Source organism: Heterodontus francisci, unplaced genomic scaffold (assembly GCF_036365525.1).
Source record: "Heterodontus francisci isolate sHetFra1 unplaced genomic scaffold, sHetFra1.hap1 HAP1_SCAFFOLD_900, whole genome shotgun sequence".
Taxonomy (NCBI): domain Eukaryota; kingdom Metazoa; phylum Chordata; class Chondrichthyes; order Heterodontiformes; family Heterodontidae; genus Heterodontus; species Heterodontus francisci.
Window position 1 is genome coordinate 40,638 of NW_027140321.1, and position 24,363 is coordinate 65,000.

The 24,363-nt window shown below is 54.1% G+C and overlaps 1 protein-coding gene across 1 annotated transcript in view; it reads left to right on the plus strand.

The window, feature by feature from the left end:
- Nucleotides 1-9,563: 9,563 nt before the first annotated feature.
- The window catches only part of LOC137359202 (glutamate receptor ionotropic, NMDA 2D-like), a gene marked incomplete at its 5' end in the record, with an annotated part of 25,445 nt that continues 10,645 nt past the window's right edge, over nucleotides 9,564-24,363 (plus strand). Inside the window, 5 exons of the mRNA XM_068025258.1 lie at nucleotides 9,564-9,678; nucleotides 15,246-15,457; nucleotides 16,170-16,338; nucleotides 16,835-16,988; nucleotides 17,678-17,803. Coding sequence (XP_067881359.1) covers nucleotides 9,564-9,678; nucleotides 15,246-15,457; nucleotides 16,170-16,338; nucleotides 16,835-16,988; nucleotides 17,678-17,803 — 776 coding nt within the window. The remainder of the gene's footprint in view (nucleotides 9,679-15,245; nucleotides 15,458-16,169; nucleotides 16,339-16,834; nucleotides 16,989-17,677; nucleotides 17,804-24,363) is intronic.

The following is a 24,363-nucleotide window of genomic DNA, read 5'->3' on the forward strand; positions in this document are numbered from 1 at the left end:
TGTACACTGATTGGTGTCTCTCAGTCCCTCTCTCTCAGGGTGATATCTGTACACTGACTGGTGTCTCTCAGTCCCTCTCTCTCTCAGGGTGATATCTGTACACTGACTGGTGTCTCTCAGTCCCTCTCTCTCAGGGTGATATCTGTACACTGACTGGTGTTTCTCAGTCCCTCTCTCTCAGGGTGATATCTGTACACTGACTGGTGTCACTCAGTCCCTCTCTCTCAGGGTGATATCTGTACACTGACTGGTGTTTCTCAGTCCCTCTCTCTCAGGGTGATATCTGTACACTGACTGGTGTCTCTCAGTCCCTCTCTCTCAGGGTGATATCTGTACACTGACTGGTGTCTCTCAGTCCCCTCTCTCTCAGGGTGATATCTGTACACTGACTGGTGTCTCTCAGTCCCCTCTCTCTCACGGTGATATCTGTACACTGACTGGTGTCTCTCAGTCCCCTCTCTCTCAGGGTGATACCTGTACACTGACTGGTGTCTCTCAGTCCCCTCTCTCACAGCGTGATATCTGTACACTGAGTGGTGTCTCTCAGTCCCCTCTCTCTCAGGGTGATATCTGTGCACTGACTGGTGTCTCTCAGTCCCTCTCTCTCAGGGTGATATCTGTACACTGACTGGTGTCTCTCAGTCCCTCTCTCTCAGGGTGATATCTGTACACTGACTGGTGTCTCTCAGTCCCTCTCTCTCTCAGGGTGATATCTGTACACTGACTGGTGTCTCTCAGTCCCTCTCTCTCAGGGTGATATCTGTACACTGACTGGTGTCTCTCAGTCCCTCTCTCTCTCAGGGTGATATCTTTACACTGACTGGTGTCTCTCAGTCCCTCTCTCTCAGGGTGATATCTGTACACTGACTGGTGTCTGTCAGTCCCTCTCTCTCTCAGGGTGATATCTGTACACTGATTGATGTCTCTCAGTCCCCCTCTCTCAGGGTGATATCTGTACACTGACTGGTGTCTCTCAGTCCCCCTCTCTCAGGGTGATATCTGTACATTGACTGGTGTCTCTCAGTCCCCCTCTCTCAGGTTGATATCTTTACACTGACTGGTGTCTCTCAGTCCCTCTCTCTCTCAGGGTGATATCTTTACACTGACTGGTGTCTCTCAGTCCCTCTCTCTCAGGGTGATATCTGTACACTGACTGATGTCTCTCAGTCCCCCTCTCTCAGGGTGATATCTGTACACTGACTGGTGTCTCTCAGTCCCCCTCTCTCTCAGGGTGATAACTGTACACTGACTGGTGACTCTCAGTCCCTCTCTCTCAGGGTGATATCTGTACACTGACTGGTGTCTCTCAGACCCTCTCTCTCTCAGGGTGATATCTGTACACTGACTGGTGTCTCTCAGTCCCTCTCTCTCAGGGTGATATCTGTACACTGACTGGTGTCTCTCAGTCCCCTCTCTCTCAGGGTGATATCTGTACACTGACTGGTGTCGCTCAGTCCCTCTCTCTCAGGGTGATATCTGTACACTGACTGGTGTCTCTCAGTACCTCTCTCTCAGGGTGATATCTGTACACTGACTGGTGTCTCTCAGTCCCCTCTCTCTCTCAGGGTGATATCTGTACACTGACTGGTGTCTCTCAGTCCTCTCTCTCAGGGTGATATCTGTACACTGACTGGTGTCTCTCAGTCCCTCTCTCTCAGGGTGATATCTGTACAATGACTGGTGTCTCTCAGTCCTCTCTCTCTCTCAGGGTGATATCTGTACACTGACTGGTGTCTCTCAGTCCCTCTCTCTCAGGGTGATATCTGTTCACTGACTGGTGTTTCTCAGTCCCTCTCTCTCAGGGTGATATCTGTACACTGACTGGTGTCTCTCAGTCCCTCTCTCTCTCAGGGTGATATCTGTACAATGACTGGTGTCTCTCAGTCCCTCTTCTCTCACGGTGATATCTGTACAATGACTGGTGTCTCTCAGTCCCTCTCTCTCTCAGGGTGATATCTGTACAATGACTGGTGTCTCTCAGTCCTCTCTCTCTCTCAGGGTGATATCTGTACACTGACTGGTGTCTCTCAGTCCCTCTCTCTCAGGGTGATATCTGTTCACTGACTGGTGTTTCTCAGTCCCTCTCTCTCAGGGTGATATCTGTACACTGACTGGTGTCTCTCAGTCCCTCTCTCTCTCAGGGTGATATCTGTACACTGACTGGGGTATCTCAGTCCCTCTCTCTCAGCGTGATATCTGTACACTGACTGGTGTCTCTCAGTCCCTCTCTCTCTCTCAGGGTGATATCTGTACACTGACTGGTGACTCTCAGTCCCTCTCTCTCAGGGTGATATCTGTCCACTGACTGGTGTCTCTCAGTCCCTCTCTCTCTCAGAGTGATATCTGTACACTGACTGGTGTCTCTCAGTCCCTCTTCTCTCAGGGTGATATCTGTACAATGACTGGTGTCTCTCAGTCCCTCTCTCTCTCAGGGTGATATCCGTACACTGACTGGTGTCTCTCAGTCCCTCTCACTCTCAGGGTGATATCTGGACACTGACTGGTGTCTCTCAGACCCTCTCTCTCTCAGGGTGATATCTGTACACTGACTGGTGTCTCTCAGTCCCTCTCTCTCAGGGTGATATCTGTACACTGACTGGTGTCTCTCAGTCCCCTCTCTCTCAGGATGATATCTGTACACTGACTGGTGTCTCTCAGTACCCTCTCTCACAGGGTGATATCTGTGCACTGACTGGTGTCTCTCAGTCCCTCTCTCTCAGGGTGATATCTGTACACTGACTGGTGTCTCTCAGTCCCCTCTCTCTCAGGATGATATCTGTACACTGACTGGTGTCTCTCAGTCTCTCTCCCTCAGGGTGATATCTGTACACTGATTGGTGTCTCTCAGTACCTCTCTCTCAGGGTGATATCTGTACAATGACTGGTGTCTCTCGGTCCCTCTCTCTCAGAGTGATATCTGTACACTGACTGGTGTCTCTCAGCCCTCTCTCTCTCAGGGTGATATCTGTACACTAACTGGTGTCTCTCAGTCCCTCTCTCTCTCAGGGTGATATCTGTACACTGACTGGTGTCTCTCAGTCCCTCTCTCTCAGGGTGATATCTGTTCACTGACTGGTGTCTCTCAGTCCCTCTCTCTCTCAGGGTGATATCTGTACACTGACTGGTGTCTCTCAGTCCCTCTCTCTCAGGGTGATATCTGTTCACTGACTGGTGTCTCTCAGTCCCTCTCTCTCTCAGGGTGATATCTGTACACTGACTGGTGTCTCTCAGTCCCTCTCACTCTCAGGGTGATATCTGGACACTGACTGGTGTCTCTCAGACCCTCTCTCTCTCAGGGTGATATCTGTACACTGACTGGTGTCTCTCAGTCCCTCTCTCTCAGGGTGATATCTGTACACTTACTGGTGTCTCTCAGTACCTCTCTCTCAGGGTGATATCTGTACACTGACTGGTGTCTCTCAGTATCTCTCTCTCAGGGTGATATCTGTTCACTGACTGGTGTCTCTCAGTATCTCTCTCTCAGGGTGATATCTGTACACTGACTGGTGTCTCTCAGTACCTCTCTCTCAGGGTGATATCTGTACACTGACTGGTGTCTCTCAGTATCTCTCTCTCAGGGTGATATCTGTACACTGACTGGTGTCTCTCAGTACCTCTCTCTCAGGGTGATATCTGTACACTGACTGGTGTCTCTCAGTACCTCTCTCTCAGGGTGATATCTGTACACTGACTGGTGTCTCTCAGTCCTCTCTCCCTCAGGGTGATATCTGTACACTGACTGGTGTCTCTCAGTACCTCTCTCTCAGGGTGATATCTGTACACTGACTGGTGTCTCTCAGTACCTCTCTCTCAGGGTGATATCTGTACAATGACTGGTGTCTCTCAGCCCTCTCTCTCTCAGGGTGATATCTGTACACTGACTGGTGTCTCTCAGTCCCTCTCTCTCAGGGTGATATCTGTTCACTGACTGGTGTCTCTCAGTCCCTCTCTCTCTCAGGGTGATATCTGTACATTGACTGGTGTCTCTCAGTCCCTCTTCTCTCAGGGTGATATCTGTACACTAACTGGTGTCTCTCAGTCCCTCTCTCTCTCAACGTGATATCTGTACACTGACTGGTGTCTCTCAGTCCCTCTCTCTCAACGTGATATCTGTACACTGACTGGTGTCTCTCAGTCCCTCTCTCTCTCAGGGTGATATCTGTACACTGACTGGTGTCTCTCAGTCCCTCTCTCTCAGGATGATATATGTACACTGACTGGTGTCTCTCAGTCCCTCTCTCTCAGGGTGATATCTGTACACTGACTGGTGTCTCTCAGTCACTCTCTCTCAAGGTGATATCTGTTCACTGACTGGTGTCTCTCAGTCCCTCTCTCTCTCAGGGTGATATCTGTACACTGACTGGTGTCTCTCAGTCCCTCTCTCTCAGGATGATATATGTACACTGACTGGTGTCTCTCAGTCCCTCTCTCTCAGGGTGATATCTGTACACTGACTGGTGTCTCTCAGTCACTCTCTCTCAAGGTGATATCTGTACACTGACTGGTGTCTCTCAGTCCCTCTCTCTCAGGATGATATATGTACACTGACTGGTGTCTCTCAGTCACTCTCTCTCAAGGTGATATCTGTACACTGACTGGTGTCTCTCAGTCCCTCTCTCTCAGGGAGATATCTGTACACTGACTGGTGTCTCTCAGTCCCTCTCTCTCAGGATGATATATGTACACTGACTGGTGTCTCTCAGTCCCTCTCTCTCAGGGTGATATCTGTACACTGACTGGTGTCTCTCAGTCACTCTCTCTCAAGGTGATATCTGTACACTGACTGGTGTCTCTCAGTCCCTCTCTCTCAGGGAGATATCTGTACACTGACTGGTGTCTCTCAGTCCCCTCTCTCTCAGGGTGATATCTGTACACTGACTGGTGTCTCTCAGTCCCTCTCTCTCAGGGAGATATCTGTACACTGACTGGTGTCTCTCAGTCCCTCTCTCTCAAGGTGATATCTGTACACTGACTGGTGTCTCTCAGTCCCTCTCTCTCAGGGAGATATCTGTACACTGACTGGTGTTTCTCAGTCCCCTCTCTCTCAGGGTGATATCTGTACAATGACTGGTGTCTCTCAGTCCCTCTCTCTCAGGGTGATATCTGTACACTGACTGTTGTCTCTCATTCCCTCTCTCTCAGGGTGATATCTGTACACTGACTGGTGTCTCTCAGTCCCTCTCTCTCAAGGTGATATCTGTACACTGACTGGTGTCTCTCAGTACCTCTCTCTCAGGGTGATATCTGTACAATGACTGGTGTCTCTCAGTCCCCTCTGTCTCAAGGTGATATCTGTACACTGACTGGTGTCTCTCAGTCCCTCTCTCTCAGCGTGATATCTGTACACTGACTGGTGTCTCTCAGTCCCTCTCTCTCAGGGTGATATCTGTACACTGACTGGTGTCTCTCAGTCCCTCTCTCTCAGGGTGATATCTGTACAATAACTGGTGTCTCTCAGTCCTTCGCACTCAGGGTGATATCTGTACACTGACTGGTGTCTCTCAGTACCTCTCTCTCAGGGTGATATCTGTACACTGACTGGTGTCTCTCAGTCCCCTCTGTCTCAAGGTGATATCTGTACACTGACTGTTGTCTCTCAGTCCCTCTCTCTCAGGGTGATATCTGTACAATGACTGGTGTCTCTCAGTCCTTCGCACTCAGGGTGATATCTGTACACTGACTGGTGTCTCTCAGTCCCTCTCTCTCAGGGTGATATCTGTACACTGACTGGTGTCTCTCAGTCCCTCTCTCTCAGGGAGATATCTGTACACTGACTGGTGTCTCTCAGTCCCTCTCTCTCAGGGAGATATCTGTACACTGACTGGTGTCTCTCAGTCCCCTCTCTCTCAGGGTGATACCTGTACACTGACTGGTGTCTCTCAGTCCCTCTCTCTCAGGGTGATATCTGTACACTGACTGGTGTCTCTCAGTCCCTCTCTCTCAGGGTGATATCTGTGCACTGACTGGTGTCTCTCAGTCCCTCTCTCTAAGGGAGATATCTGTACACTGACTGGTGTCTCTCAGTCCCCTCTCTCTCAGGGTGATATCTGTACACTGACTGGTGTCTCTCAGTCCCCTCTCACTCAGGGTGATATCTGTACACTGACTGGTGTCTCTCAGTCCCCTCTCTCTCAGGGTGATATCTGTACACTGACTGGTGTCTCTCAGTCCCCTCTCTCTCAGGCTGATATCTGTACAATGTCTGGTGTCTCTCAGTTCCCTCTCTCTCAGGGTGATATCTGTACACTGACGGGTGTCTCTCAGTCCCCTCTCTCTCAGGGTGATATCTGTACACTGACTGGTGTCTCTCAGTCCCCTCTCTCTCAGGGTGATATCTGTACACTGACTGGTGTCTCTCAGTCCCTCTCTCTCAGGGTGATATCTGTACACTGACTGGTGTCTCTCAGTCCCTCTCTCTCAGGGTGATATCTGTACACTGACTGGTGTCTCTCAGTCCCCTCTCTCTCAGGGTGATATCTGTCCACTGACTGGTGTCTCTCAGTCCCTCTCTCTCAGGGTGATATCTGTACACTGACTGGTGTCTCTCAGTCCCCTCTCTCTCAGGCTGATATCTGTACAATGTCTGGTGTCTCTCAGTCCCCTCTCTCTCAGGGTGATATCTGTACACTGACGGGTGTCTCTCAGTCCCCTCTCTCTCAGGGTGATATCTGTACACTGACTGGTGTCTCTCAGTCCCCTCTCTCTCAGGGTGATATCTGTCCACTGACTGGTGTCTCTCAGTCCCCTCTCTCTCAGGGTGATATCTGTACACTGACTGGTGTCTCTCAGTCCCTCTCTCTCTCAGGGTGATATCTGTACACTGACTGGTGTCTCTCAGTCCCTCTCTCTCAGGGAGATATCTGTACACTGACTGGTGTCTCTCAGTCCCCTCTCTCTCAGGGTGATATCTGTACACTGACTGGTGTCTCTCAGTCCCTCTCTCTCAGGGAGATATCTGTACACTGACTGGTGTCTCTCAGTCCCCTCTCTCTCAGGGTGATATCTGTCCACTGACTGGTGTCTCTCAGTCCCCTCTCTCTCAGGGTGATATCTGTACACTGACTGGTGTCTCTCAGTCCCTCTCTCTCTCAGGGTGATATCTGTACACTGACTGGTGTCTCTCAGTCCCTCTCTCTCAGGGAGATATCTGTACACTGACTGGTGTCTCTCAGTCCCCTCTCTCTCAGGGTGATATCTGTACACTGACTGGTGTCTCTCAGTCCCTCTCTCTCAGGGAGATATCTGTACACTGACTGGTGTCTCTCAGTCCCCTCTCTCTCAGGGTGATATCTGTCCACTGACTGGTGTCTCTCAGTCCCCTCTCTCTCAGGGTGATATCTGTACACTGACTGGTGTCTCTCAGTCCCTCTCTCTCTCAGGGTGATATCTGTACACTGACTGGTGTCTCTCAGTCCCTCTCTCTCAGGGAGATATCTGTACACTGACTGGTGTCTCTCAGTCCCCTCTCTCTCAGGGTGATATCTGTACACTGACTGGTGTCTCTCAGTCCCTCTCTCTCAGGGAGATATCTGTACACTGACTGGTGTCTCTCAGTCCCCTCTCTCTCAGGGTGATATCTGTACACTGACTGGTGTCTCTCAGTCCTCTCTCTCTCAGGGTGATATCTGTACACTGACTGGTGTCTCTCAGTCCCCTCTCTTTCAGGGTGATATCTGTACACTGACTGGTGTTTCCCAGTTATTCAGTCCTGATTTCAGTGTGTGAGACTGGGTGTGAAGGAATGCTCCACTAAAACTGATCTCCGGCACGTTGGGAACTGATGTCGGCTTCAACAATCTTAGCTGCAATTAAATTAATCTCCTTCAAATTAAAATAATTCTGTTCCTCGGCATGCTTTTGCCCATTTGAATCTGTGATTCAACGCATTTACGGGGATTATTGAGGCAGAACCCAGGATTGGAAAGGCAACAGAAAGCTTGAGGATTTGTTGAATCCATCTGGGCAAGGTAAATTAATATTGATCTCCATTATCTAGACCGACACTCTCCCGGTGTCAGTACTGAGGGAGTGCTGCACTGTCGGAGGGAGATGTATATACTCTAGGACCTGATCTCCATAATCCAGACCGACACTCCCCCGGTGTCAGTACTGAGGGAGTGCTGCACTGTCAGAGGGAGATGTATATACTCTAGGACTTGATCTCTATAATCCAGGCCGACACTCCCCGGTGTCAGTACTGAGGGAGTGCTGCACTGTCAGAGGGAGATGTATATACTCTAGGACCTGATCTCCATAATCCAGACCGACACTCCCCCGGTGTCAGTACTGAGGGAGTGCTGCACTGTCAGAGGGAGATGTATATACTCTAGGACCTGATCTCCATAATCCAGGCCGACACTCCCCGGTGCCAGTACTGAGGGAGTGCTGCACTGTCAGAGGGAGATGTATATACTCTAGGACCTGATCTCCATAATCCAGACCGACACTCCCCCGGTGTCAGTACTGAGGGAGTGCTGCACTGTCGGAGGGAGATGTATATACTCTAGGACTTGATCTCCATAATCCAGGCCGACCCTCCCCCGGTGCCAGTACTGAGGGAGTGCTGCACTGTCGGAGGGAGATGTATATACTCTAGGACTTGATCTCTATCATCCAGACCGACACTCCCCCGGTGTCAGTACTGAGGGAGTGCTGCACTGTCAGAGGGAGATGTATATACTCTAGGACTTGATCTCCATAATCCAGACCGACACTCCCCCGGTGTCAGTACTGAGGGAGTGCTGCACTGTCGGAGGGAGATGTATATACTCTAGGACTTGATCTCCATTATCTGGACCGACACTCCCCCGGTGTCAGTACTGAGGGAGTGCTGCACTGTCGGAGGCAGATGTATATACTCTTGGACTTGATCTCCATAATCCAGGCCGACACTCCCTCAGTGTCAGTACTGAGGGAGTGCTGCACTGTCGGAGGGAGATGTATATACTCTAGGACTTGATCTCCATAATCCAGACCGACACTCCCCCGGTGTCAGTACTGAGGGAGTGCTGCACTGTCGGAGGGAGATGTATATACTCTAGGACTTGATCTCCATAATCCAGGCCGACACTCCCCCGGTGTCAGTACTGAGGGAGTGCTGCACTGTCGGAGGGAGATAAGGAGACAAAAACTGTACATAATACTCCAGGTGCGATCTCACCCAGGCTCTATACAGTTGCAACAAGTCATCTCTACTCCTGTACTCAAATCCCCTTGCGATGAAGGCCAACATACCATTCACCAACCTAATTGCTTGCTGCACCTGACCTCGGGATGTGCCCTAAAGCTAACCAACCTCAGCATGTGCCGATGCCCAGTTGCCATGGCTTCCATCCGTGCCCACCCCCACCCCTCCTGCCTCCATTAGCCTCAGGATGTTGCTAAAACCAGTCAACCTCAGGAGGGACAGAACCCATCTCTGACGCCGGTTCGAAATCCTGGAACCGCCCGCTTGAGGGCACTGCCGGCGTGCCCGCAGCACACGGACCGCAGCGGTTCCAAAATGGCGGCTCATCGCCAACTGATAAACTCTCATTCCTTCCTCTGTCTCTCTGTCCCTCCAGGTATTTCTCCAACATCACATGGGATGGCAAAGACTTCTCATTCAACACCGATGGCTACCTCATCAATCCATCCATGGTGATCTTGGCCCTCAACCGTCAGCGGCACTGGGAAATGGTAGGTGATGGCATGGGCAGGCGTGCAAGGTCTCGGCCGACTCCGTTCTAATCTGAAGCTCCACGTGAACGACAGGCCCAGAACGTCCTTCAACCACCTCAACACACAGGTCCTGAATACAGTCCAGCTTACTCAAACAATTGGAGATAAAGAAAATGAACAGTACCAGTCTCCATATCCCTGGGTTGGTCCACACTCGGAGCACTGTGCACAGTTCCACTCTCCATATCCCTGGGTTAGACCACACTCGGAGCACTGTGCACAGTTCCACTCTCCATATCCCTGGGTTAGACCACACTCGGAGCACTGTGCACAGTTCCAGTCTCCATATCCCTGGGTTAGACCACACTTGGAGCACTGTGCACAGTTCCACTCTCCATATCCCTGGGTTAGACCACACTCGGAGCACTGTGCACAGTTCCAGTCTCCATATCCCTGGGTTGGTCCACACTCGGAGCACTGTGCACAGTTCCACTCTCCATATCCTGCGGTTAGACCACACTTGGAGCACTGTGCAGAGTTCCACTCTCCATATCCCTGGGTTAGACCACACTTGGAGCACTGTGCACAGTTCCAGTCTCCATATCCCTCGGTTAGACCACACTTGGAGCACTGTGCACAGTTCCACTCTCCATATCCCTGGTTAGACCACACTTGGAGCACTGTGCACAGTTCCACTCTCCATATCCCTGGGTTCGACCACACTTGGAGCACTGCGCACAGTTCCACTCTCCATATCCCTGGGTTAGACCACACTTGGAGCACTGTGCCCAGTTGCACTCTCCATATCCCTCAGTTAGACCATACTTGGAGCACAGTGCACAGTTCCACTCTCCATATCCCTGGGTTAGACCACACTTGGAGCACTGTGCACAGTTCCGGTCTCCATATCCTTCAGTTAGACCACACTTGGAGCACTGTGCACAGTTCCACTCTCCATATCCCTGGGTTAGACCACACTTGGAGCACTGTGCACAGTTCCACTCTCCATATCCCTGGGTTAGACCACACTTGGAGCACTGCGCACATTTCCAGTCTCCATATCCCTGGGTTAGACCACACTTGGAGCACTGTGCACAGTTCCACTCTCCATATCCCTCGGTTAGACCACACTTGGAGCACTGTGCACAGTTCCACTCTCCATATCCCTGGGTTAGACCACACTTGGAGCACTGTGCAGAGTTCCACTCTCCATATCCCTGGGTTAGACCACACTTGGAGCACTGTGCACAGTTCCACTCTCCATATCCCTCGGTTAGACCACACTTGGAGCACTGTGCACAGTCCCACTCTCCATATCCCTGGGTTAGACCACACTTGGAGCACTGCGCACAGTTCCACTCTCCATATCCCTGGGTTAGACCACACTTGGAGCACTGTGCACAGTTCCAGTCTCCATATCCTGCGGTTAGACCACACTTGGAGCACTGTGCACAGTTGCACTCTCCATATCCCTCAGTTAGACCACACTTGGAGCACTGTGCACAGTTGCACTCTCCATATCCCTGGGTTAGACCACACTTGGAGCACTGTGCACAGTTCCGGTCTCCATATCCTTCAGTTAGACCACACTTGGAGCACTGTGCACAGTTCCACTCTCCATATCACTGGGTCAGACCACACTTGGAGCACTGTGCACAGTTCCACTCTCCATATCCCTCAGTTAGACCACACTTGGAGCACTGTGCACAGTTCCACTCTCCATATCCCTGGGTTAGACCACACTTGGAGCACTGTGCACAGTTCCACTCTCCATATGCCCAGGTTAGACCACACTTGGAGCACTGTGCAGAGTTCCACTCTCCATATCCCTGGGTCAGACCACACTTGGAGCACTGTGCAGAGTTCCAGTCTCCATATCCCTCTGTTAGACCACACTTGGAGCACTGTGCACACCTCCAGTCTCCATATCCCTCGGTTGGACCACACTTGGAGCACTGTGCACAGTTCCACTCTCCATATCCCTGGGTTAGACCACACTTGGAGCACTGTGCACAGTTCCACTCTCCATATCCCTCGGTTAGACCACACTTGGAGCACTGTGCACAGTTCCACTCTCCATATCCCTGGGTTAGACCACACTTGGAGCACTGTGCCCAGTTCCACTCTCCACATCCCTCGTTTACACCACACTTGGAGCACTGTGCACAGTTCCACTCTCCATATCCCTGGGTTAGACCACACTTGGAGCACTGTGCACAGTTCCACTCTCCATATCCCTCAGTTAGACCACACATGGAGCACTGTGCACAGTTCCACTCTCCATATCCCTCAGTTAGACCACACATGGAGCACTGTGCACAGTTCCACTCTCCATATCCCTGGGTTAGACCACACTTGGAGCACTGTGCACAGTTCCACTCTCCGTATCCCTCAGTTAGACCACACTTGGAGCACTGTGCACAGTTCCACTCTCCATATCCCTGGGTTAGACCACACTTGGAGCACTGTGCACAGTTCCACTCTCCGTATCCCTCAGTTCGACCACACTTGGAGCACTGTGCACAGTTCCAGTCTCCATATCCCTGGGTTCGACCACACTTGGAGCACTGTGCACAGTTCCACTCTCCATATCCCTCAGTTAGACCACACATGGAGCACTGTGCACAGTTCCACTCTCCATATCCCTCAGTTAGACCACACATGGAGCACTGTGCACAGTTCCACTCTCCATATCCCTGGGTTAGACCACACTTGGAGCACTGTGCACAGTTCCACTCTCCATATCCCTCAGTTAGACCACACATGGAGCACTGTGCACAGTTCCACTCTCCATATCCCTGGGTTAGACCACACTTGGAGCACTGTGCACAGTTCCACTCTCCATATCCCTCAGTTCGACCACACTTGGATCACTGTGTACAGTTCCACTCTCCATATCCCTCAGTTAGACCACACATGGAGCACTGTGCACAGTTCCACTCTCCATATCCCTCAGTTAGACCACACATGGAGCACTGTGCACAGTTCCACTCTCCATATCCCTCAGTTCGACCACACTTGGATCACTGTGTACAGTTCCACTCTCCACATCCCTCGTTTACACCACACTTGGAGCACTGTGCACAGTTCCACTCTCCATATCCCTCAGTTAGACCACACATGGAGCACTGTGCACAGTTCCACTCTCCATATCCCTCAGTTAGACCACACATGGAGCACTGTGCACAGTTCCACTCTCCATATCCCTCAGTTCGACCACACTTGGATCACTGTGTACAGTGTTGGTCCTGAATTGCATAGAATATACATCACAGAAACGGGCCGTTCGGCCCCTCTCCCCAGTTCCATGCAGGGGTTTCTACTCCCCACGAGTCTCCTTCCCGTCCCCTCTTCATCTTACCACCCCCCCCCCCTGTCAACATGTCCTCCTATTCCTTTCTCCCGCGTGTGTTTATCCATCTTCCCCCCCCCCCTCAAATGCATCTCTGCGAATCGCCTCAACCCACTCCCTGTGGTAGCGGGTTCCACATTCTCCCCACTCGCTGGGGAAAGACGGTTCTCCTGAATTCCCCCCCCCACGTTGGATTTATTAGTGATTATCTTATATCAATGGCTCCCTCGTTCCGGTCTCGCCCCAGAGCAGAAACATCTTCTCTACGTCGGCCCTATCGAAAACCCATTCACCATCGTAAAGACCTCGATCAGGTCACCCCTCCACCTTCCCCTCTCTAGTGTGAAGCAGCCCCAGCCCGTTCAGTCTTGTTATCTCTTTTGAGTGTCCTGTCATTGAGGGGAATTGGGAAGCAGGTGAGACCGAGATTCTGTGGGTCATTGACAGGTCTCCCCGTCGCTGCAGTAATGGGCTGGGATTCATGACAGACTGCAGTGGAGAGAGTGTGTGTGCTGTCGTCACTGGCAACCTGCTTCATTTCTATTCGGATGGTGATCTGGGCCGACTGCAAAAGTCACCTTGAGTCTCTCCATTTCTCCACGGCCTCGTCCCTCTCGATCGGACTGCGCAGAAATATCGACGGGCTGTAATCCTTGTTGATCTCCCCTCCCCAGGCCCCCTGACTGTTCCGACGCCCTCCCTCTGCCGGTCTCCCGTCTCCCGCCCTCCGTAAACTTCAGCTCACCCCAAACTCCTGCTGCCCCACCCCCACCCCCCCCCCCCGCCCCCACTCCCATGTCCTAACTCGCACCGAGTCCGGTTCACCCCTCTTCGCACTCGCTGACCTGTCCCGGTCCGGCAGGGTGGTCAAATTACGTGTGATAATCACTGATGCAAAGGGATTTGGGGACGCTTTACGTTGTTAAGAATTCTACAAAACTGAAAGGTATTATTCTACCTCGTGCTGTCTTCATGCCTTTTGAGGGTGTCCTTATTTTGACAAAGTACAGGCACTGAGGTCAACAAGATTGAAGGAATCCCAAGACAAGTCCACACAGTAAATCACTGACATACACTTCCAATTAATCATCATCCACCCCCCAGAACAGTCAGTCCTGTCCCCCTGGGAGCTTGCCCTCACCAAAGTGTCCGAACATTGTAAACTCAAGTACCCAGTCCAGACACTCGAGCTCCATAATCCAGGCCGACACTCCCCCGGTGTCAGTACTGAGGGAGTGCTGCACTGTCGGAGGGAGATGTATATACTCCAGGACTTGATCTCTATAATCCAGACCGACACTCCCCCGGTGTCAGTACTGAGGGAGTGCTGCACTGTCGGAGGGAGATGTATATACTCTAGGACTTGATCTCTATAATCCAGACCGACACTCCCCCGGTGTCAGTACTGAGGGAGTGCTGCACTGTCGGAGGGAGATGTGTATAGACTAGGACTTGATCTCCATAATCCAGACCGACACTCCCCCGGTGTCAGTACTGAGGGAGTGCTGCACTGTCGGAGGGAGATGTATATACTCCAGGACTTGATCTCTATAATCCAGACCGACACTCCCCCGGTGTCAGTACTGAGGGAGTGCTGCACTGTCGGAGGGAGATGTATATACTCTAGGACTTGATCTCTATAATCCAGACCGACACTCCCCCGGTGTCAGTACTGAGGGAGTGCTGCACTGTCGGAGGAAGATGTATATACTCTAGGATTTGATCTCCATAATCCAGGCCGACACTCCCCTGGTGTCAGTACTGAGGAAGTGCTGCACTGTCGGAGGGACAGTGTAGAGGGAGCTTTACTCTGTATCTAACCCCCGTACTGTACCTGTCCGGGGAGTGTTTGATGGGGACAGTGTAGAGTGAGCTTTACTCTGTATCTAACCCCCCCCCCCACCCCCCCCCGTACTGAATCTGTCCTGGGAGTGTTTGATGGGGGACAGTGTAGAGGGAGCTTTACTCTGTATCTAACCGCCCCCCCCCCCCCCCCCCCCGTACTGTACCTGTCCGGGGAGTGTTTGATGGGGACAGTGTAGAGGGAGCTTTACTCTGTATCTAACCCCCGTACTGTACCTGTCCTGGGAGTGTTTGATGGGGACAGTGTAGAGGGAGCTTTACTCTGTATCTAACCCCCCGTACTGTACCTGTCCTGGGAGTGTTTGATGGGGGACAGGGTAGAGGGTGATTTACTGTATTTAACTCAATGACCTTTCTGTGTCTCCTGTAGGTGGGGAAGTGGGACCAAGGCAACCTGATCTTGAAGTATCCTGTCTGGTCTCGCTATGGGATGTTCCTTCAGCCTGTGGACGATGACCATCACCTGACCGTGGTCACTCTAGAGGAGCGACCCTTTGTGATCGTGGAGGATATTGACCTCGCCAGTGGGACGTGTATCCGCGATTCAGTCCCATGTCGTAAGCAGCTCAATCGAACCGCCAGGTCGGTTTTCATGGCCCTCATCCCTTGCCCCCATCTCCCATTTCCACACCAGCATTGACACAATTCAAACCTGCCACACCCGTTATCGGGAAAGACTGAACAGACTGGGGGCTCTTTTCTGTAGAATAGAGAAGGCTGAGGGGTCACCTGATTGAGGTTTTTAAGATTATGAATGGGTTTCGATAGGGTTGACGTAGAGAAGATGTTTCCGCTCGGGAGAGAGACCGGAACTAGGGGGCCATTGATATAAGATAATCACTAATAAATCTAACATTGGGAGGGAGGGGGTTGAATTCAGGAGCGACGTATTTCCCCAGAGAGTGGGGAGAATGTGGAACCCGCTACCACAGGGAGTGGGTTGAGGAGAATCGCAGAGATGTATTTGAGGGGGTGGGGGGGGAAGGTGGATAAACACAGGAGGGAGAAAGGAGTAGAAGCACGTGTTGATGGGGAAGGGGTGAAGATGAAGAGGGGGCTGGGAGGAGGCTCGTGTGGAGCAGAAAATTCCTGAAAGGGCAGGGGATTGGATTCCACCAGATGTTTTAGAAAGCATCTGCGCACAGACTGATATGCAAGGGTGACGGGGAGGAGCCGATATATTTGCTGGCCGTGCTTTCGTGACCGCGCCTGCTAGCCCCCTTCCCGTGTGCCGTACCATTGCCTGATTCTGTAACCGATTGTCTCCCTCTCCATCCGCCTGGACGACGCACAGTGAGATCCCAGACGGGAAGATGTTCACGAAGAAATGCTGCAAGGGTTTCTGCATTGACATCCTGAAACGTCTGTCCAAGACCATCAGCTTTTCCTACGACCTTTACCTGGTCACCAATGGGAAGCACGGCAAGAAAATCCACGGCATCTGGAACGGTCTCATTGGAGAGGTAATGTCGCCCCCCCCCCCCCGCACCCCACCCCCACCCCTTGACCTCTCATCCCTCCCCCACCCACCCACCCCCTCCGCAGGGAGTCCCACAAGGGCCGCAGTGTTCCCATCTCACACTGGAGAAAGTGATGAGGGGGCCATGGAGCGATTTGAACAGGAGGATGTAGAATTGTAGGAGGTGACAGAGATAGGGAGTGAAGATGGAGACTGTATGACTGCAGCTGCCTCCTGTTGAGCCCCACACACACACCAAGCAGGACAGATCCAGATTCAGTCCCGGGCCGGTGCTCTGCTCTCACTGCTCCCGGAGAATGGCGATGAGCTTCCTGTGTTTAGTGTGGTTTGAGATGAAGGGAGGGACAGGGAGGTCAGTCCTGTAGGAGGGAGGGTGAGGGGGCTCCTCCTTCTGATGGGGGCAGCGGTGGGGGCGGGGGTGCACAGTCCACACGAGTGCAGTGGATTCTCTCAATGATTCTCCACGCCGTCTGCCGCAGGTGGTGTACAAACGAGCGGACATCGCCATCGGCTCCCTCACCATCAACGAGGAGCGTTCCGAGATTGTGGATTTCTCCGTGCCCTTCGTGGAGACTGGTATCAGCGTCATGGTAGCCCGTAGCAACGGGACCGTCTCTCCCTCGGCATTTCTGGGTGAGTGTCCCCCGACTCGGGGGACGTCCCGGACAGCGAGGGTATGGGAGACAGAGAGGGAGTGGAGGAGGGAGAGAATGGGGAGAGAGGGAAGGGTGGAGAGAAAGATATAAGGTGGAAAGAGAGAGAGAGAGACCAGGAAATAGAAAGAGAGAGATAGGGGGAGAGAGAGAGAGAGAGAGAGTGACAGACAGAGAGAGAGAGAGAGACTGAGGGAGGAGGGGAGGGTGTCCCACAGATTGGAGACTGAGGGAGAAGGGGGGAGGGAGTCCCACAGTTTGGAGACTGAGGGAGGGAGTCCCACAGTTTGGAGACTGAGGGAGGGAGGAGGGGGGAGTCCCACAGTTTGGAGACTGAGGGAGGAGGGGGAGCGAGTCCCACTGTTTGGAGACTGAGGGAGGAGGGGGGAGGGAGTCCCACAGTTTGGAGACTGAGGGAGGAGGGGGGGAGGGAGTCCCACAGGTTGGAGACCGAGGGAGGAGTGGGGGAGGGAGTCCCACAGTTTGGAGACAGAGGGAGGAGGGGGAGGGAGTCCCACAGTTTGGAGACTGAGGGAGGAGGGGGGAGGGAGTTCCACAGTTTGGAGACTGCTGCTGAGCATTTGAGGCCAGGCCAGGGTTTTGGGCTCTTGCTGTGCAGTAATTACAAGGCGTTTGATGTTGAATCCCACGTGGTTCTCTCCCCTCCAGAACCTTACAGCCCAGCAGTCTGGTTGATGATGTTTGTCATGTGTCTCACAGTGGTCGGAATTACAGTTTTCATCTTCGAATTCTTCAGCCCAATCGGATACAACAGAACCCTCTCCAGTGGAAAACGTAGGTCACGTTCGATCCTCTCCTCCAGACACTGTCCAAAGTATCTCTGCGACCCGGGACTGTTTGATGCGGGAACCCCGTTTTTTTTGGTTTTTTTCTTTTGATGGGGACAGTGCAGAGGGAGCTTTACTCTGTATATTTCTGATATAAGGTGGCCTTTATACCCCTGGCCCCTTTTATATTTTTCACATCGAGGGAGCCTTTATTCCTCAGGCCCCCTTCATATACATATTTACAGTTTTAAAATAACTTTATTAGCGGGGGTCAGCTCGGCTGGGATCGCTCCGCACTCCCGAGCCCCCTCGCCACCCGCAGTGAGGGGCGTCCCGGGGGTTTCGGCTACTCCTCCGCCCGCCGGACCAACCCGGAGTCGGCCGCCCGGACAGCCGAGGCGCTCTTCTCCGCCGGCGGGGGAGCGCCCTGACTGGAGGCGACCATGTTCCAGACTCGGAATAGATCCCGGTAAAAGACAGGCAACTCCCTCAGAGAGGCGCGGCTAACAAACTCCACCGGGAGCTGCGTGTCATCTTGAAGGCAGTGACACTGGCGGAAAAAATACGTCGCCAGCGCACACCATCTGGGAGGACGCTCGACGTACAGGTATCTCTGCAGGGTCCGAAGGCGGAGAGTCGCAGCCTGGGTGCGGACGCACACCAGCGACTGACCGCCCTCCTCGATCGGGAGACTCAGGACCGCGGCAGAGACCCAGTGTTTCCTCTTGCCCCAGAAGAAATCGACGGGTTTCTTCTGGATCTTGGTGGCAAATACAGGGGGCGGGGCCAAAGTGACCAAACGGTACCACAACATGGAGGCCACCAGTTGGTTTATGACCAGCGCTCGGCCCCTGTAGGAAAGCACTCGGAGCAGTCCTGTCCAGCGCCCCTGCCGAGCGGTGACTTTCGCCTCCAACTCCTGCCAGTTTGCCCGCCAGGCTTCCTCAGCGGGGCTAAGGTGGACTCCCAGAAAGAGGAGGTGCGTGGTGCTCCACGCAAAAGGTGTCATCTCCTCCAGCAGGGAGTCCACCCGCCACTGACCCACCAGGAGTCTGGAACATTTCTCCCAATTGATCCTCGCGGAGGACGCGGCAGAAAAGGTCTGCTGGCAGTCGCGCATCCTCCGCAAGTCAACGGGATCTGTGATTGCGAGGAGCACGTCGTCGGCGTAAGCCGAGAGGACGACCCGCATGGCCGGCTCGCGCAGAGCCAATCCCGTCAACCTCCTGCGAAGCAGGCACAGGAAGGGCTCCACGCAGATGGTATACAATTGGCCGGACATGGGGCATCCCTGACGCACTCCTCTCCCAAAGCGAAGGGGCGCCGTCAAGGACCCGTTAACTTTGACTAGACACTCTGCGGCGGCGTATAAAAGTCGGACCCGGGCCACGAAATGCGGCCCAAGTCCAAAATCGCGCAGAGTCCCGAAAAGGTATTCGTGATCCACCCTGTCGAACGCCTTCTCCTGATCGAGGGAGAGAAAGGCGACCGACTGACCAGTCCTCTGGGAAAGATGGATCAGGTCCCGGACCAGGTGGATGTTGTCCTGGATGGACCGGCCCGGGACCGTGTAGGACTGGTCGGGGTGGATCATGTGGGCCAGCACGGAGCCCAGGCGGGTAGACATAGCCCGGGCAAAGATCTCATAATCCGTTCTGAGGACGGAGACCAGACACCAGTTTTTAAGCAGGCGGAGATCGCTCCTCTTCGGCAGCAGGACGATGACCGCCCTGCGCCACGAGAGGGGCATCTCCCCGGTCGCCAGGCTTTCCCCCAGGACCCGCGCGTAACCGTCCCCCAGGACATCCCAGAATGCCCTGAGGAACTCCACAGTCAACCCATCCAGCCCTGGGGATTTGCCCCTTGAGAGCTGGTGGAGGGCGCCAGTCAGCTCCACCAACGTGAGCGGAGCCTCCAATCCTTCGGCGCCCTCCGGGCTGACCTGCGGCAGGTCCTCCCACAAAACTCTGCGCGCATCCTCGCTGGACGGATCTGGACAGAACAACGCACTGTAATAAGTACGGACCAGGAGGCCCATTCCCTCCGGATCCGTGATGGAGGATCTGTCGTCGGCCAGCAGCTCGACGAGCTGCTTACGGACCCCCCGCCATTTTTCCAGCGAGTAGAAGAAGGGTGAGGCGCGGTCCAAATCTTCCAGGATCTGGATCCGCGACCTCACGTACGCGCCTCGGGACCCTATGAGCTGCAGGTCCCTCAGCGCGCCCTTCTTCTCTTTGTACGCCTGCCACAGGGCCGGGTCCACGACGGCATGACCGAGGCGGGACTCCAAGTCGAGCACCTCCCTCTCAAGGCGCCCGATCTCGGCTTCCCGCCTCTTGGTCGACCCCTTCGCGTACTCCTGACAGAAGACGCGGATGTGAGTCTTGCCCACATCCCACCATAGCCTCAAGGAGGGGAAGCCCCCCTGCTTCCTTCTCCAGTCGGCCCAGAATCGACAGAACTAGTCCCGAAATCGCTCGTCCTCCAGCAGCCGGTTGTTAAAGTGCCAGTACGCGGACCTCGCCCGCATGCGGAGCGGAGTGAACTCCGCCCACACCAGGCGGTGGTCCGAGCACGGCACCAGCCGCATGGAGGCCGCCGAGACGCGGGAGACGTATGCCTGCGAAATGTAGAGGCGGTCGATTCGTGACCCCCCTCCTCCAGACCTCCACGTGAAGGCGCTGGAGTCAGGATGGAGATTCCGCCAGACGTCCACCAAGTTAAGGGAGCTGATCAGTCCCCTCAACTTCTCCACCGACGCTTGGCCGCGCTGGGGACCAGAGCGATCCCCCACCTCGAGGGTGCAGTTAAAATCCCCCCCGAGGATGATGCACTCGCCGCTTTCAATGGAGCTCAAGAGAGCGGACACTTCTTCAAAGAAGCGCGCTTGCAACGCGCCGGGCCTGGGCGCGTACACGTTCACAAAGTGGAGCGGCACGCTACCCAGGCGAACGGTGAGGTGGAGCAAGTGGCCCGGCACTAGCTCCTTGACCCCCAAGATCTCCGGCTGAAAAGTCGGGGCCAACAAGATAGCCACCCCACTAGAAATAGGGGTGAGGTGACTCATGTAGACCCCACCCTGCCACTCCAGGAGCCAGGTGGCTTCGTCTCCCGGAACGGTGTGGGTTTCCTGCAGAAAGCTCACCGCGTATCTCCCTTCCCTAAGGACTGAGAGATTGTGAAATCTGCGGTGAGCCCCTCTGCTGCCGTTGATGTTGAGGCTGGCTATGGTTATCTTCATGTCAAAGGTACTTAAAACCCGTCACCAACACCTCACTGTGAGGAGGGAGTGGAAGTGCACCTGGCCCTCCACTCACCCAGCAACCCATTGAGGAACACATTAAAACGGTGCCTCTCAACCAGTTTCTCGCCCGCGCGCTTGCCCGCTATCTTAAGGGTGGCACAGACGGACTGGATGATCAGCGCCAGATTCGACCAACGGTCGAGGGCCAGCTGAACTTTTTTGCGGCAACCCCTGCAAACCGCGAGGAAATCCCGGAGTTCCGCCATGGGGATGAGAGGAGATTCGGTGGGAGGCACGAGGGACTCCACCACCTCACTGGCGATGGAATCAAGGTCATCCTCCGTGCCCCACACCGAATCCCCATCCTCCTCCGGGTCGTCACCGCCAGCAGCCGACACATCCACCACACACGGTGGGACGGACGTCCCGGCTGCGCCAGCTGGTCCTGCCTCTGTCACGATCCTACCCCCAGGATCGATGGCGGAGGAGTCCTCTCTGGGTTCTACTGTGAAAATTGAGCCTGTGGGTACCAGCAGTTCAGGACCCCCCCCCCCCCACCACCTCCGTCCCCAGGCCAATGAGTGGTCCAGGGGAGACAGAAGTTCCTGACTCCGGAAATCCAGCCGGAGCCGAGACTGGAGGCGGAGAGAGGAGGCCATCTCCCGCTCCGCCAGCACCCACAGGCCCAGCAGATGGGGCAGTATTCTTAGTTATAACCGGGTCGGGTGTCTCTTGGTTGGTGGTGGACACCGGCTGGGAGGGCTGACCCTCTGGGGCGTCGCCCTCCACTTCACTCAGGGCACCCGACCCAGTCGCAGTGGCAGAATGGGCGGCGTCCTCAGGCTCCCCCACCACAAGCAGGGCCCCACTTACTCCTTCAGGAGGGGCCTCATGTTTAGTTTAGTTTAGTTTAGAGATACAGCACTGAAACAGGCCCTTCGGCCCACCGAGTCTGTGCCGACCATCAACCACCCATTTGTACTAATGCTACACTAATCCCATATTCCTACCACATCCCCACCTGTCCCTATATTTCACTGCCACCTATCTTTACTAGTGCCAATTTATAATGGCCAATTTACCTACCAACCTGCAAGTCTTTTGGCTTGTGGGAGGAAACCGGAGCACCCGGAGAAAACCCACGCAGACACAGGGAGAACTTGCAAACTCCACACAGGCAGTACCCAGAATTGAACCCAGGTCGCTGGAGCTGTGAGGCTGCGGTGCTAACCACTGCACCACCGTGCGGGGCCTTCCCATCCCCTCCATCCTGAGGAATAGGGAGCTCCTGCCCGGACTTTGTAGCCTTGGTGGTGGCGGTAGGGGTAACCTGGGGTCCCGAAACAGGAGACAGCTCCCCTCCAACAGATGGGCCCTGTGCCTCAGGGCCCCTCATTACCTCTGTGGTGCCTTCTCCTCTTTTTCCCACTAGGGCGCAGAGGCTCAGAGACCTCCATGTCATCAGAGGCCTCTGCCTCCGCACCCTCCTTCTTTTTAGTCACCCTGGGCCTGAGCCCAGCCCTGGGACAGGTGGATTCCGTGAGAACAGGTTTTGGGATGAGCTCAGGCTCGGGTCGTTTCAATGTGTCCAGGGGACGTGCCTCTTGATGCTTCTTTTGCCTCTGCATCTTCCTTCCACTCGGACGGGCACTCCCCTCCCTGCTGGAGGCTGTGAAAACCACAGCCTCCGGAACCAACTGAGCGGTGTCTGTTGGATGTGCGGGGGGAGTGGGAGGAGGTGCTGTGGAACCACTCTGGGCCGCCGAGGTGGAGCTGGCGGCCGGGAGGTTGGGGCAGTTCTTCGGAACATGCCCCACCCCCTTGCAGACGTGGCACCGCGCCCCGTCCGAGGTCCAGAAGACGCGATAGGCCGTCCCCTGGAACTCCACATTAAATTGGCCCTCCGTGTCCTCCTCCCGCGCCAGCTGCATAAATAACTGACGGCGGAAGGAGTAGACAGGTTGGCGGCTGTGTTCCCGAAGACCAAGCCGGACTGGGGTGATCCCCGACCTCACCTCCCCCAGATGGTGCAGGTGGGGGAGGAGGAGCTCACTGGGAATGAAGGGTGGGACGTTGGACAACATTATCCGATGCGCAGTGGCCCCCAGAGGGTCCACTGGCAGGAAGGTCCCCCCCACAGTGAGCCCTTTACTCAGGGCCAGGGACACCGCCCGCTCGGTCTTCAAAAAGAACACAGCCTTCCCATACATCTTTGAGGCCGCAACAATGGCCGAGGGGCCGACAACCACGGCCATTGCCTTAACGCAGGCCTCAATAGACATGTTGGGGTGGGGATAGCTCTTCACCCCATGGCTGCATGTCAATAATTTAAAGGGTGACGGGGCCACGTGGGCAGCCACAGAAGCTGCAGCTGCATAGGTAGTAGAGGGCCCCGCCACTGGTGATGAAGGGCTTGCCATGGGTCTGAGAGCTAAACCCACCCCAAATTGTGGGCTTGCACACCAAATATCAGCGATTCACCGAAAATATTGAATATGTATTAAAACAAAGCAAACAAACAACAGGTTAGGGGAGAGGCTGAGGGAATAGAGGAGAGGCAAAGGCAGGCTGTAAGGGATGACTTGCTTTCTGGAGGTGGTGCTCACAGCACACTGAACACAGTCTTTGAAGTTGGTCTTCTGGTTGGGGGAGTCGTCTTCACCTGGGTCAGCTGAAGCTGCCCAGGCACTATCTATCCCCTTCCGTCTGTTTAGCTGGGCAGCTTCAGCTGACCCAGGCTTGGCAATTGGGGTGGGGAGGGAGCTTTCCTGTGTGCTTTTGCAGCAGCACAGATTCCTGTTGAATTGGCAGCCCCACCCCTTGTTGTTCCAGCCACTTGTTCCTCCCCCAACAGTCCAAAGTAAATTACTGGTGTTCAGCACCCACCTCCAGACAAAGCCTTGTTTCCAAAAAATGTCTCTTCTCTTTAATGGAGATTGTTGTTGAAGTTTCACCTCTGCTTAGTTGTAGCTGCTCTCCCCTTGCTCAGTGCAGCTCCTCTCTCCACCTCTGCAACCTCCAACCATCAGCTGAGACACTTCACTTAGCCAGCAGCCAACCCCCGTTTTTTTTTCATCGAGGGGGCCTTTATTCCTCAGGCTCCCTTTATGTACATATTTACAGTTTTAAAATAACTTTATTAAAACCAGATAAATAAACAAAAAACTCAAATTAAAATGCCATTCTCGGCGTCGACAATGCACTCCAGTCCCTGCGGTGCCCACCGGTCGCGGAAGGCCTCAAGCGTACCGGCGGACACCGCGTGCTCCTTCTCCAGGGACACCCGGGCGCGAACGTAGCCGCGGAAGAGGGGCAGGCAATCG